The sequence below is a fragment of the Biomphalaria glabrata genome, chromosome 5, assembly GCF_947242115.1.
Source record: "Biomphalaria glabrata chromosome 5, xgBioGlab47.1, whole genome shotgun sequence".
NCBI lineage: Eukaryota > Metazoa > Mollusca > Gastropoda > Planorbidae > Biomphalaria > Biomphalaria glabrata.
In genome coordinates this window covers 30,977,237-30,990,390 of record NC_074715.1, presented here as the reverse complement: position 1 = coordinate 30,990,390, position 13,154 = coordinate 30,977,237, and the positions used below count along the sequence as shown (strand labels likewise).

At 37.1% G+C, this 13,154-nt stretch overlaps 1 protein-coding gene across 1 annotated transcript; it reads right to left on the bottom strand.

Annotated features, from left to right (window-relative positions):
• Window positions 1-394: 394 nt before the first annotated feature.
• On the bottom strand, window positions 395-4,231 carry LOC106075323 (uncharacterized). The gene is made up of 6 exons (XM_013236283.2): window positions 4,021-4,231; window positions 3,520-3,627; window positions 2,941-3,064; window positions 2,697-2,819; window positions 2,402-2,547; window positions 395-2,279 (listed from the first exon to the last, which is right to left on the bottom strand). Exons 1-5 carry the CDS (start codon window positions 4,083-4,085, stop codon window positions 2,440-2,442), a joined length of 528 nt encoding a protein of 175 aa, XP_013091737.1. The 5' UTR covers window positions 4,086-4,231; the 3' UTR covers window positions 395-2,279; window positions 2,402-2,439.
• Between the last annotated feature and the right edge of the window lie 8,923 nt (window positions 4,232-13,154).

Sequence of the window (13,154 nt, the reverse complement as noted above, 5' to 3'; positions counted from 1 at the left end):
ATAGAGTGCTAAGTCTAGCCATGGAGTGAAAAGGTTGATTCTGTATTACAAATAAAAGGTGCAGTAATCCAGACATGAATAGTGTCATCACTACTGCAGTTGAGCACCACTGGTGGGTATAACCACATAGACCTGACTTCATCTATTACTCACAAGACCTGGAGTTTTAAGTCCAAATTGAAACATGACATGACAAGTAAATGTGCAACCAAACAATGACTGACACATTGAGTAACTAATATAATAGTGTTAAGGGTAAATAGTAATGATGACCTTGGTATGTACTCTGACAACACAAGGTGGACATGACCTTGAAGTAAGCATTGTGACCTAAACCATTTAAACAGACAGACAATGGTCACAAGTACAATCAAACAAACAAAAAAAAAAAGAATTTAAAAACTTTTGTGTTCTTTAATAGGTCTTTTATTTAAAACAAAAAATAAATCAAACTGCATTGAATGAACATACATCAAATAATTTTATTGAATGTAGATACAATATCCAATGAATTTAAAATCTATACTTCAAAACTGTCACATGCAATGTTTCATGTGGTTAATCCTAAATAGATCTTAGCATGGCCTCATTGCATCACATAGTTTAGAGCTCTGGCTGGTTGGTCACTGTCACAAGGTGACTACACTGTGTGTGTGTGTGTTTTGGAGCAGACTTGAAACCAAGAGATAGTACCTGGTAACAGAGTGTGTCACATAAGATATCTTGGATAGACAGAGAGAAGGGGGGTGAGATGTGGCCAATGACTTGGAGCAAATAGCTGGATGGAGACCTACTCCCTGGCCAATGACTCATCAAAATAAACAAGACCAGGAAAAAATTGCTGACAGTATAAAATATCTTATGAGTGTTTAATAATAAAGTTGTTTCATTAGAGTCAACCAATAACCTCACTTATTACATAACTAATAACATGTTGCTGAATTTATGGGAAGGTACATACAAAGGAGGGAAAACAAAACTAATGGTATTATTTAAAAAAATGACAATAAAATTCTGATTAAAAACATTTTCCATTATAAATCATTTACAACTTTTCATTCTTCTTCTTTAAGTCTGGAAAAAATGTATAAAATGACTTTTTGCAACAGAAATATTAAAAAAGTATTTATAAAAGTTTTGTAGCATCTGTCATTCAACATATTCTTGTGTTCAAATGTTTCTACTAGGACCCTATAGACATCTCATTATGTTATGACCAAAGTTGATCTAAGCAAATATTTTCTGGGAACCATGTGTGTTGGCAACACATCACATGACTTGGAAGTCACATTGGACTAAGGGCAACACATCACATGACTTGGAAGTCACATTGGACTAAGAAGTGCCACTGTGAGTAAAACTAATCCACACAGGTCACTCACATGACTGCCTACAAGTTACATCTACCCACCCCCCTCCTTTTCCAACCACTATTTTCTGCTAGAAATAATACTTCTAGGTTGTGACACTTGAGGTCATGTGACATGACCCAGTTTTTCTTTATCTACCAAGGAATGCAGGTCAGGGGTCAAAGTTGGACACATACTTTAAACAAAGGAACCTAAAAGTTGTGTATGCACTTGCTTTTCTTGTAAATGATTGATATCAGCTAAGAGGAAACTATCTTCCTATCATAAATATACATGGCCACTTCCTTCAGTAATTCCACAAATTCCATATCCTGTTGTATGCTTGGCAAAACATAACTCTGACTAGAACACATCCTGGAACATTTGAGTTCACTGCTAACAGGATATTCAAACTAACGTCCCATTTAGTTCTCAAACAAACACAAATGTCAAACAAAAAAAAAAAATTCCAATTTACATTGGTCCATTCTTGGAATGCTACAAGAATTAAAAGGTACTATATCCACTAACAATCCATAATGTCTGAAATAATGTTCAATGGTAACAACTGTCCCAACACAAAATGAAAACATGACACCAGTGTGTGGCTGTTTCTGAGATGCAATTACTGCAATTACACCTAAGTGTTGTACGAGTCCAGGGGGTGATGCATAATCCACTGTCTGACTGCAGCAATTTCTTATAGTTGCAATAAGAGTGATTCAAGGATCTTAGGGCTCATAATGTCCTGTCGTCCACAGTGAAAATGGTTCACGTGTGTAGGTTCACGTGTGTACACACACATAAACTTGGTGGCTACATTTTGGGAAGTAGCCTGATGGCAACAGATGATGAGTTGAACCTGTGTCTGGAGTACAGCTCAGGAATGTCTTGCATAAGAGACCTTGTCAATGCAGGGTTTGGGACAGCCTGGAGAACAAAGAACAAACCATTCAATACACTTGCCTATTTATATACATCTGGTGTTTGCACTTTCATTACATAATGTACACTAAAAGAAAGGGAGTCACTTTGATGGGCTTTCAACTCACCTGCGGTCTTAATTAGTCATACAGGTACATAGACTGGATCAACCAGGTAAATCTTCAAAGTCTTTGATCTCTGAGCTGTCACTCCAAACATTATGAAACATTGAAAGAAGTTTTTTCTCACTAAAACTGAGGCCATCATCTCCATGCTAGAGAAAAGAGAAAAAAAACAACACATTAACCACCAAAAACAAAGATGCAATCAGTTGTTGAAACGAATAACTAATTAATGGTTCAGGTAACATAACTAGATGCTGAGTAATATAAAAGCTATGAAGAAAATAGCTTAAGTACACACCTGAATCAAAAAGCAGTCAAGCTCTGAGGGAACATTCTCATTTCTGTTCATTAAAGTAGCCATCCCAACCTGAGCCAGGTCAGTACAGTGACTGAGTTCTGAGTGAATCTCATTGATGTCCACCTAGCCAAACAAAACAAAACACAAAAACATTAGATTCTAGTCTGAAAGCATAGCAAACAAAACAGTCTCTACTTCTTGAAGAGGTTCTTTGATTAAAATAAATGCACTTCCGTAAGCTTACCTTCAAAATGAGAATATCATATTCCACACAAACTGATTCTATGAGCAACATTTGAATGTCCAAGTTGACATGACTAGATGTGGTATCAACAGGCAAGATACATATCACAACATCATTTGGCTTTCTGTGAAACAAATAAAGGGCACAATTAGTCCATGCATTAAAAAAAAAATAACACAAAGGAAAAAAAAAAGCTTTCATTATTGAAACGTGCATAAAAATATAAACAACTTAATACGTTGCAGAACTAAATAAGTATACAAAAAAAAAAAAAAAAACTAAAAATGTATTCCAGCATTGTACATTATAACTCGACTTGGCATTGAAACCAATAATCAAGAACGATAACCCTGTTGTTTACCTCCCCTTGATAATGTTGCGTAATAGCCCCAGACAATGTACTTTTAACTTGTTTTTGCTTTCTTCGCACTTCGACGCCCATGTTTTCAACTAGCGGGGAGAGGGCTGGGCTTAGAATCACGTTTTGTGGACTGGAAGGCGTATCTTATGTAAATCAAAACAACTTTTGGCCTTAGACGTAAATACAAGTAATAAATACAAAGTTGAACTCTGACCTACCTGCTAAGTGCGTCGACGCAGTCATTAAGTCCATGCGTCAGTCGGCCCTCGCGAGCAGCCTGAGTTATAGCGCTGGTCACAAGTTCACACATGGTCGACTCTGGTGATCTGAAAGTAGCAAGGAAAGAAAGGCTTAAAAATTGCGTTTATTTCTTGAGCACATCGGTCACATAAACATTGGCTTGCATCTTGGATCCATAAGCCATTTTTTTGTTTACTCAAAAACCCTACACTGCAAAGTTACACACATGCCAATTTCTAGGAAAAGATTTAAAACACTTTTCTTGCGATGTTTAGTCGAAATTTAACTTCCAAATGTTTAGGACTCAATATTCATAAAGTCTTAATTTACACATATATTTAACAATGTTGTCAATACAGACATTTGTTTGATTATCTAGGTATATTTCAAATACGCAGATGCGTTAGTTTAAAGTAAAAGAACACAAGTCTAGATCTAGATCTATATAGTATTATAGAGTAGAGTCTGTTTCAACTCACTTTTCCATAAATTCAGATGTAGATCTATCCGTGAAAATAGCTTGCAGTACGTCTGTGAGGGTCATGATTTTAAAACGAAACCGTTGGAGGAGTTAGAAAAAAACACACAGAACACTTAATCACACAAAGAAATTATTTCGTAACACAAAAACTGAATACAGTATAGACCGCAACGATCTGAGTTTCGTTTGTTAATGAAGAGTTCAAGTCTGGTCAAATGCTTTTATACGACGACCAAAATTTCCCTGCGTTTTGATTGGCTGAAAGAAAACGTATTACCCAGTGTTAGTCACGAGTGATGTTTGAAAAGCGCGAGGCGCCCTTCGTGATGACGCGAGCTCATGACTTGTTGGGTCTTTCGTTCGATACTTGGTGGTTTTTTGTTGTTTTTTTTTTACTAAAAGGATCTGACTGGCTGTTAACGACTGGCTTATTTTGTCTTTGTTTCCCTTCCTCTTTGTTGTACAATGTTTGTTTTTTAAAGTTAGTTCTTATATTAATTATATGCAAATAATCAAAACTGAAGAAATGTTTTCTTGAGATGGACAAAAGAACAAGATTCCAAGGTGTGGTTTAGGAATGGAGCAAGCACCGGCACAACCCTGGTAACAAACTATTTGACCTAATTTGGCTGGGAAGTAGGGAAATCCCAATCCGCGCCCCTTAGTTACACTACGGTGTGCCAACGTCTGGTATGGTGGAAGGGGCATGTCAGGACAGGAACGGTGCTGAAACAGCATTACGGCAAGATGCGGCGGGTACGAAGCCGTGAAAAGATTCATTGTTTACGTTTAAATACCTCCCAAAGCTTGCGCGCCTATTAGTCCTGCATGTTTTTATTGAATGTGTCTTGTCTTCTACCGCCGGAGCATGCAGGACGTTGTTGATTTACAAGTGCCAGAATTGTTGATGATTGCACCGGGCATATTTCACATACCACGGGGGTTAAATATCTTCGTTCGATCGAGGTCACCTTATTTTTCCTCGGTAATCTTCACATTGTAAACGTTTTAGTAATTGAAATCTTTTATGAAGTGAAATAGTTTGAACATGAAGATGATACACTAGACAAACTCTATAGATCTACTGTAGTCTGGGAAGTGTTGACTTCTCCTTTGTCTACATAAGTCTACAATATACTATACAATAGACAGATGGGAAGTAGTTAGTTACTGCTCTGTGGCTGTACAAGTCTAATTTAGCCTACAATTACACTAACAATCTAATAGCTTCAACAACAACAACAACAAAAAACAACTAGCCACTAGTAAATTAAGAACTGAATGACAATTTCCGTGAAACTCTCATTTCAAATCCAGAGCATCAGAAATGAACTAGCGGCCTGGCCTCTACGTTATGCTCATATTAACTCCACGAAGCTTTGAGACATTAAAATGACATTAAAGTCACTTCAAGTATGTAATGAAAATAACACTCAATTTGATGAAAATCACAGAGAGCTTAAGCCTTAAGTTTTAGCGCTGCTTGAACAAAAAGTATATACTGTAAAAACTGTGTGATTCCTGAGCCACCACCTGCATAAATCTTGCCACGAGTTAGGAAACAAATTTTAATCAGTGATTGTTCTAACTTCAAACTGATGTACCCCTCAAGAAACAGTCTTAGGCAGACTTCAGTTCATGAATTCTAGGAACTAACTGATTGCATAGGACAAGGTAAACACATTAGACTGTGCGGATGGCTGTTAACATAACAACAAATTGGATTTGGAACTCCTTTATTAGTTTCTATGGATTGGATTATTTTGTAATGATTAAGTCCCTCAATTTGTAATGATTAAGTCCCTCAATATGTAATGATGAAGTCCCTCAATATGTAATTATTAAGTCCCTCAATATGTAATGATTAAGTCCCTCAGTATGTAATAAAGTTCCCGGTAAATCTTTTACTTTGTATATTTAGTGTTTGCGAATAGTGCAGTGTAAGTCGGTCAAAAAGTTGCTTCTAGCCCCAGTATCTTTGAACTGGTGCATCGAGTGAAGAGGTCATGGGGTCAAAAGTGGACTATTTTTTGCACACGCAAGGAAAACACAAATACGCGCCAGATATATAAACATTAGCACAAATTTAATGAAAATGCACGCACATTTAAAACATTATATAGTGGACACATTTTTAAAACATTATTTTAAACTATTATAAATTTAAAATATATTTAAAAAAAAAACATTATGGGTATAAAAGGAAAGGTGTCGTCATGAATCTGATTCTAAAACTCGATGATAATTGTCGAACCATTTATTACTTAGAGGAAGCGGTCATGGCCTTGACTATGCCCCCCCCCCTCCCATCCCACGATGACACAGAGGTATTTGTAAAATGATTGTGTGAATGAATAACGCATTAGTCAGCGACTAAATCGATACGGATTGCCAGTAGTGATACTTATGACGACTAACTAGTCACTGCATTCCTCTCCCCCCTCCCAAGCTTCAGTGTCAGACGAGAACAGGCTGCACACTTTGATAAGCCGCCATGAAACAGTGGCGGTTCAGAGAGGCAGAGCAATACGCAGATTTGTTCTTTATTGATAACTATGACTTTAAACACACTTACATATCTAGGTCTTTATGATTAGTTGGTGGAGAATTTTCTTACAGACAAGCCAACTTAATAAGATGCAGCTTTTCGCAATTTAAGGCTTGCGAAGGCGGTATTAATCGATTGGTAGAGGGCAGTAATAATTGCTTTTGTGTAAGGGGAATAATTCATGAAATTCCAACGGCGTTAACCCTTCTTGAGTGTGTCAGCAACCTTGAGACTAAACAAACGTCGTCCAGTGTCTTTCTTCTGGTGTATTTATTTATTTTATGATTTGAAGAAAAGAAATATCGATCTTCTCCTTAAAACAAACAGACAGACAAAAACAATAACAACATTAGAGGCGGTGAGTTTGATCCTCTCTGCTGACACATTAAATTAACAGCAATGAAACGTGTGCACTGATTGCATTAGTGTCATTACAGGTGCACTGTGAACTGTGTCATTACAAGTGCACTGGGAACTGTGTCATCAAAGATGTACTCAGAAGTAACAAGACATACAGAGACTTAGCTACATACAATCGGGTGTTCAGTTATACAACCCAGCCTTCCATAAACATCCTCTTTAAAAACTAAATTATGATACAAGGAAACAAATACGTTGAACAACAACTATGACCCTGGATTGATCGGATGTGGGGAAAAACCCAAACATCCTCAACTCTGTAAGAAATGGAACGTTTATTAGATCTTGTAAAACTTTGTTTCCGTTTATCACGTATGCAAACTTTCTCTCTCTCTCTCTTACCTCCCTTTTCGTGACAAAAAACAGGGCTAAGAAAGGAGACATGACTCACTCATGTAATAGGTGACAAATACTGTCAGCCAAACACACACACACACACACACTACACACGCGTAGTGAGGAACAGGAGGATACATCCACCATACATCCAGTGATATGGCACCAAAGTCCAGCACTGCGGATATATCGATACCAGCTCCTCATTCTTGACTAAGCAATTCGGTCTTTAAGTAGGCCAAGGAGACAAGACGCTTTACCGCCCCAGTCTCCTATGTACTAGGATCAATTTGCTTTAACCTTTTATTCTTCTTCAAATGGAAGTGTTTAAGTAGACCTTTGTTATTTGAAAATTAAAATGCAAAATGTGTAACTTGTTGTCAATGTAGGTCGTTGACTTATAGCACGAGATTGCCAGTAGACAACTAGACCGCCATTGGCGTCTACAATTTTATATTATAGAACTTGAAAAAAACTGGAATAAACTTATTTGTGAACAAATATAGCTTTTATTACAATTACAATAAGACAAATTTGAAATTTAACTCGTGACGAAATGAAATAATTTTATATTGAAACAAATCTAACTCAATATAAAATCAGATCCTTGCAGTCTCGCTTCAATGGGTCGTCTCCCACTCTTAACATAGATTATGACATAACCGCATATCTTGCATCACTCTAAAAGACGAACAATTAATGCTCCCTTTCTTCGTGATCGCCATGTAAACACACACACACACACACATACTCCATAACAGGCCGTCGCAAGAAACGCAATAGTTCAAATAACTAAACAACAACAGTGGTGGACTGGTGGCTAACCCTTTTCAGCACGGGGGTCAACACATGGGTCACGGGTCGCATTAGATTATCGAGTCCAACGAAACCGAACAACGTCTACGACTTCATTATGACAAGTGGGCAGAAGTTGGGATCGGACAGCATTACGACCCGGATATGACCCGCGGATCGTAGTTTGGGCACCATTTGTATTAAAAGCTGTTTTAATGTTTTTGCGTCTGTTTCAGTTTTGTGTGTGTGTGTGAGACTGTGAACTGTGAATGTTTCTAAAAAAAATAAATTACTTTAAACCGAAAGGTCCTTACCTTACCCCCCCCACACACACACACACCTTTTCTTAGAAGAGCATTTCTTCATCTAACTCATCTTGTTTTAAGTAATGATACTATTTGAGGCTTATTGTGTGCTCTTAGTTTTCTTAGCGTAACATGTTAAACCAATACTAACAACATTCTGCTACAGAGTTGACTGTAATAAGATCGTCTGCCACAGCAGACGTAAAACAAGAACTGGAAAAAAAAAAAGTCGATGTAATTCTTCTAGAACCAATGTGCAAAGGTTCGCTATGACGCCAATGAGTGGAAAGTGGGCGGGGCAGCGGCCAGGTTGCAAAACTTACAGGTGTTCGTTAATCTATTTCTGCTGCCTAACCTAAAGTTCTTTTTTTTTTTAAATACATTTTTTTGTTAGGCGGACACTTATCTTTAATTTTGAGGAATATTTATTTTTGTTGTAACAATTTGATGTAAGCTTTATTTTTTTTTTTTTGCTAGTTCAATATCTTTGTTGCTGTTCTAGGTTATGTCAATCAAAAATTCTTTATTTAGATCTTTATTGTAGAGACATCTTTTGTTTATATCTTTATTGTAGAGAACCTAATGGCCATGTCTTCGATTCCGAACACTAAGAATGATTGCAGTATTCCACGTGACTATGCAAACCCAGTTGTGACCTGCATATTTCGCAACATTTCGTGCAGACAAAGCCGTTGTCCGCTCACTCCGCTGGGGGGGGGGGGGGGGTCTATATATCACTGGCGGATCCAGGGGGGGGCGGCCGAGTGGGGGGGAAGGGGGGGGCGGACGAATTTTAGTATAGAATTCCCACAATTTGTATACGAATTTATTACTTATGTTAATAATATATACTAATTATTTATATTTCAACCTATTTTTAGATTATTTCGCCCCCCCCTTCTAGTATTTTGGCCTATTTGGTAGGGTTGGGAGAGGGCGATGGCATCAATCCGCCCCCCCCCCCAACCATAAACTTTCGAGTGGGGGGGTGGTCCTATTTATTTGTAGAAATCACAGCTTGCTAACAGAATCAATTAAATATCTATATGATTAAAACTAGTTATTGGTATTTTAACCGGTCTTTATAATATCACCTGTTGGCCGATTGGAAGGAGAGGAGAGAATACCTCTACTGCCCTTAACATCTAAACCCTTTGAGTGGGGGGGGGGACGGTCCTACTTTTATGGAGAAATCATAGTATGTGAACAAAATTAGTCGAATATCTATATAATATAAACAGGTGGAAGTGCGATACATGCAATCACCTTCCCCCCATCGGACAAACCAATACTTTTTACTTTTTGTATTATAGTAAGAAATTACAAAATTTAAAAAATCTGTCACTAATATAATTTATATATGCTATAAAGTAAATTCTTATATCGAGTCGCCCAACCCCTATTCTTTAATGCAAAATGCAATCATTTGCAGAAATTATAAAAAGGAGCGAGGATTAATCGTTTTCATTTTACCGCCATTTCCCTTTCCAGACAGAGTTTGTGTAATTTCACATGAATTTATCATAACTATTTTAAGAAAGACTTTGCTTTGGAAAAGTTATAATTCAAACGAAATTTTTCAATATAGCAGTCACGGCTGTGACGAGTTCAAAAGCCAGATAATCTTTTCCTAGTCGACTTTTTCCAACCTTTACTCTATCTCATATTTTTCTAGTTAAATAAATTTAGAACTATAACTCACAATTTATGCTTGAATTTTATTGAATATTATTAATTGAATTTATTGTTTTTGCGATCCTCAAAGCCTTAATCTAAATATGTGGGTATCTTATCTTTTGCAATGTTTTAAGGGACTATAAATTCATATTAGAATATTTTTCCACATTATTTAAAAGGGCCTTTATAATAGAATGAATAATGAGCTATAGGCCAGGAGAATGCGCTACTGCAGTGAAGAATGCCAGAAAACGCTTTTAGCGTCGAGGCTTTGCCCCGAACCTCACTGATGAATAATAAGCTGTAGATGTCATTGAAGAATGCAAGACAACGCTTTTGGAGTCGGGTTTCGCCCCGAACCCAACTGATAAATAATGAGCTGTTGATGTCAGGAGAATGCGTTCCTGCAGTGAAAATGCAAGAAAACGCTTTTGGAGTCGGGGCTTCGCCCCAAACCCCACTGAGGAAGCTTAAAGCGCTCTCCCAGACCCCAAGTTTGTAAGAGAAAGGCTTCAACATGACTGGTTTTTTATCTGTTTTTTTTTTCGCTGAAAATTGAGAAACAGTCTTATTGTATTCTCATATATTGAATATATATATATATATGCTGTACGCACGTTTATGCATAGGGTTAGGGTTTACTGGGCGTTAGGGTTAGGGTTTGGAAAAAAATCGCCCCCCCACTCCAAAGTTCTGGATCCGCCAGTGGGTCTATTTAAGTTTTCTTTTCGTCTTCTGCGCCTGTCTTTAACAAAAAGGTTTTTCTTTGGGTCTCAAATGTGTGTCCTGCGGAATTCATGAGAGCTCTCCAACAGCTACTTTCAGAGACCATCTGCTGCCAGCTACTTTCAGAGACCATCTGCTGCCAGCTACTTTCAGAGACCATCTGCTGCCAGCTACTTTTAGAGACCATCTGCCGCCAGCTACTTTCCTCTATGCCAGTGAAATGGCGCCTGAGTCTATCTTATAGTGCTTACGAGGAGAGGGGGGGGGGACACCGCCAAAGAAGATAGCTATTGGCATGCTGTCGTCCCGCATGAGGGATAAGTGTCCGACCCAGCGCAGCTGTCGAATGGTAATTAGTGCTTCTATATCAACGCTGTAGTGAAAGTTGACTTCCGAGTCAACCCAGGTGTACCCTCACATAAATGGTTGGATCTCTCATCAATAGTTTAAGAGATGTAGACTAAATGCAGACTTTGTCAGACCCTTTTTTTTTTACCCCCCAAAAAGGTGAGAGCATTTTACATTGTTGCAGACAGAACTAGTTGTTCTATTGGAGCATTGCGAACTCATTGTTTTGTTCTGTTGTGTTTGTAGGCGTGACTAATGGCCGGGTGGTTGGTGGGCATGTGAAATTAACAATTATTTGTTCTATCCCTTTAGTAAATTAGTAGGCCTAGTACGTTACTAGATTTTTAGAATAACAAATGAATTTCTCATAAATAATTGCTTCACCAATAGTGTTCACTTGATCGTAATGAGACGCGGGAACACTTTGGTTGCGTAGTTCAACTCTTTCTCTCCGTAATTATTTTTCCACTTTTCGAAGGAATTCTTCTTTTTGCTCGTCACCATGTCCCTCCCCTGTTATGATGAAGCTTCAATAGATTTGTTGTTTGTTATCAGAAAATATTTCATTTGGTATGGAATTATCTTATCTTATATAATACAGACGTTACTTCAAAAAAGAAGATGATTACGTCCTACGCGTCATGCATTTAGTCATGCATATTAACCAATGACTTAAATTCTGCCAAGTCACTGGTTTTCCTGGCTAGCTCAGGCAACCCATTCCATGCTCTAATAGCACTAGGGAAGAAGGAGTATTTGTACAAATTTGTCCTAGCATATGGGACGAGGAATGTGCCTTTATCTTTGTGTCTTTCAGAGTATTTTATTAAATTTTGTTTTTGTATTTGAAGATTATGGTTCAGTGTTTTATGTATTATTGCTACTTTACTTTTGAGCCTTCTGTCCTGAAGGCTTTCTAAATTTAGTGATTTTACTAAAGGTGTTACTCTAGTCAAATGTGAATATTCGTTTGTTATGAATCGCACTGCTCTATTTTGTGTCTGTTCTAGTTTCTTAATGTTTTCTTGAGTTGAGGGGTCCCAAACAGAGGATGCATATTCTATTATTGGCCTAACCAAGGTTAAATAACATTTTAGTTTTATGTTCTTATTTGATTTATAGAAATTTCTTTTAATAAATCCTAATGCTTTGTTTGATTTTTTTTTTGTAGTTTCATCAATATGTGGATTCCATGACAGTTTTTAATTTATTATAACACCTAGGTATTTTGCGTTTTTAGTCTGTGTTACTGGTTTGCCATGAATAAGATAAGTGGAATTAATTTGTTTTGGTTTTTTTGTTACTCTTAACAACTGACATTTTTCTGGGTGGAAAAACATGCTCCAATTTGATTCCCATTTCTGTAATTCATCTAATTCTCTTTGTAAAATATCTGTGTCTTGTGTTGTTTTTATTGTTCTATATATTATGCAATCGTCTGCAAATAATCTGACTTTTGTTCCTGAACTAATGCAATTTGGTAAATCATTTATGTAAATTAAAAATAGTAGTGGACCCAAGACTGTTCCTTGAGGTACACCTGAGTTTACTGTTATCGGTGTTGATTTAGAGCCATTTATTATTACAGTTTGTTCTCTCCCTATCAGAAAGTCTTTAATCCACTGATGCAGTGGACCATTAATGCCGAAATATTTTAATTTTTTAAGCAAACTATGGTGGTGAACTTTGTCAAAAGCCTTAGAAAAATCTAGTAAGATAGCATCTATTTGTTCACTATTATCTAAATCTTTTGAAAAATCATCAATTAGTCCTATTATTTGTGTTTCACATGATCTATATTTCCTAAAGCCATGTTGGTATGGTGTGAGGACATTATGTTTGTCTAAGTGGTTTATGATGTTGCTACATATTATGTGTTCTAGGATTTTTCATGTGATGCTGGTAAGTGATACTGGTCTGTACTCTGTAGTTTCCTGGGTCAGATTTTTCTCCTTTTTTAAATAGGGGGGTGACATT

Bases quoted from the DNA above. Each gene is read 5' to 3' on its own strand.
- LOC106075323 (XM_013236283.2), bottom strand. From the start codon at position 4,085: ATGACCCTCACAGACGTACTGCAAGCTATTTTCACGGATAGATCTACA. The intron at 3,065-3,519 runs GTAGGTCAGAGT...TTTGTTTCACAG, and splicing joins TGCGTCGACGCACTTAGCAG to AAAGCCAAATGATGTTGTGA. The intron at 2,548-2,696 runs GTGTGTACTTAA...TCTTTTCTCTAG, and splicing joins TTGACTGCTTTTTGATTCAG to CATGGAGATGATGGCCTCAG.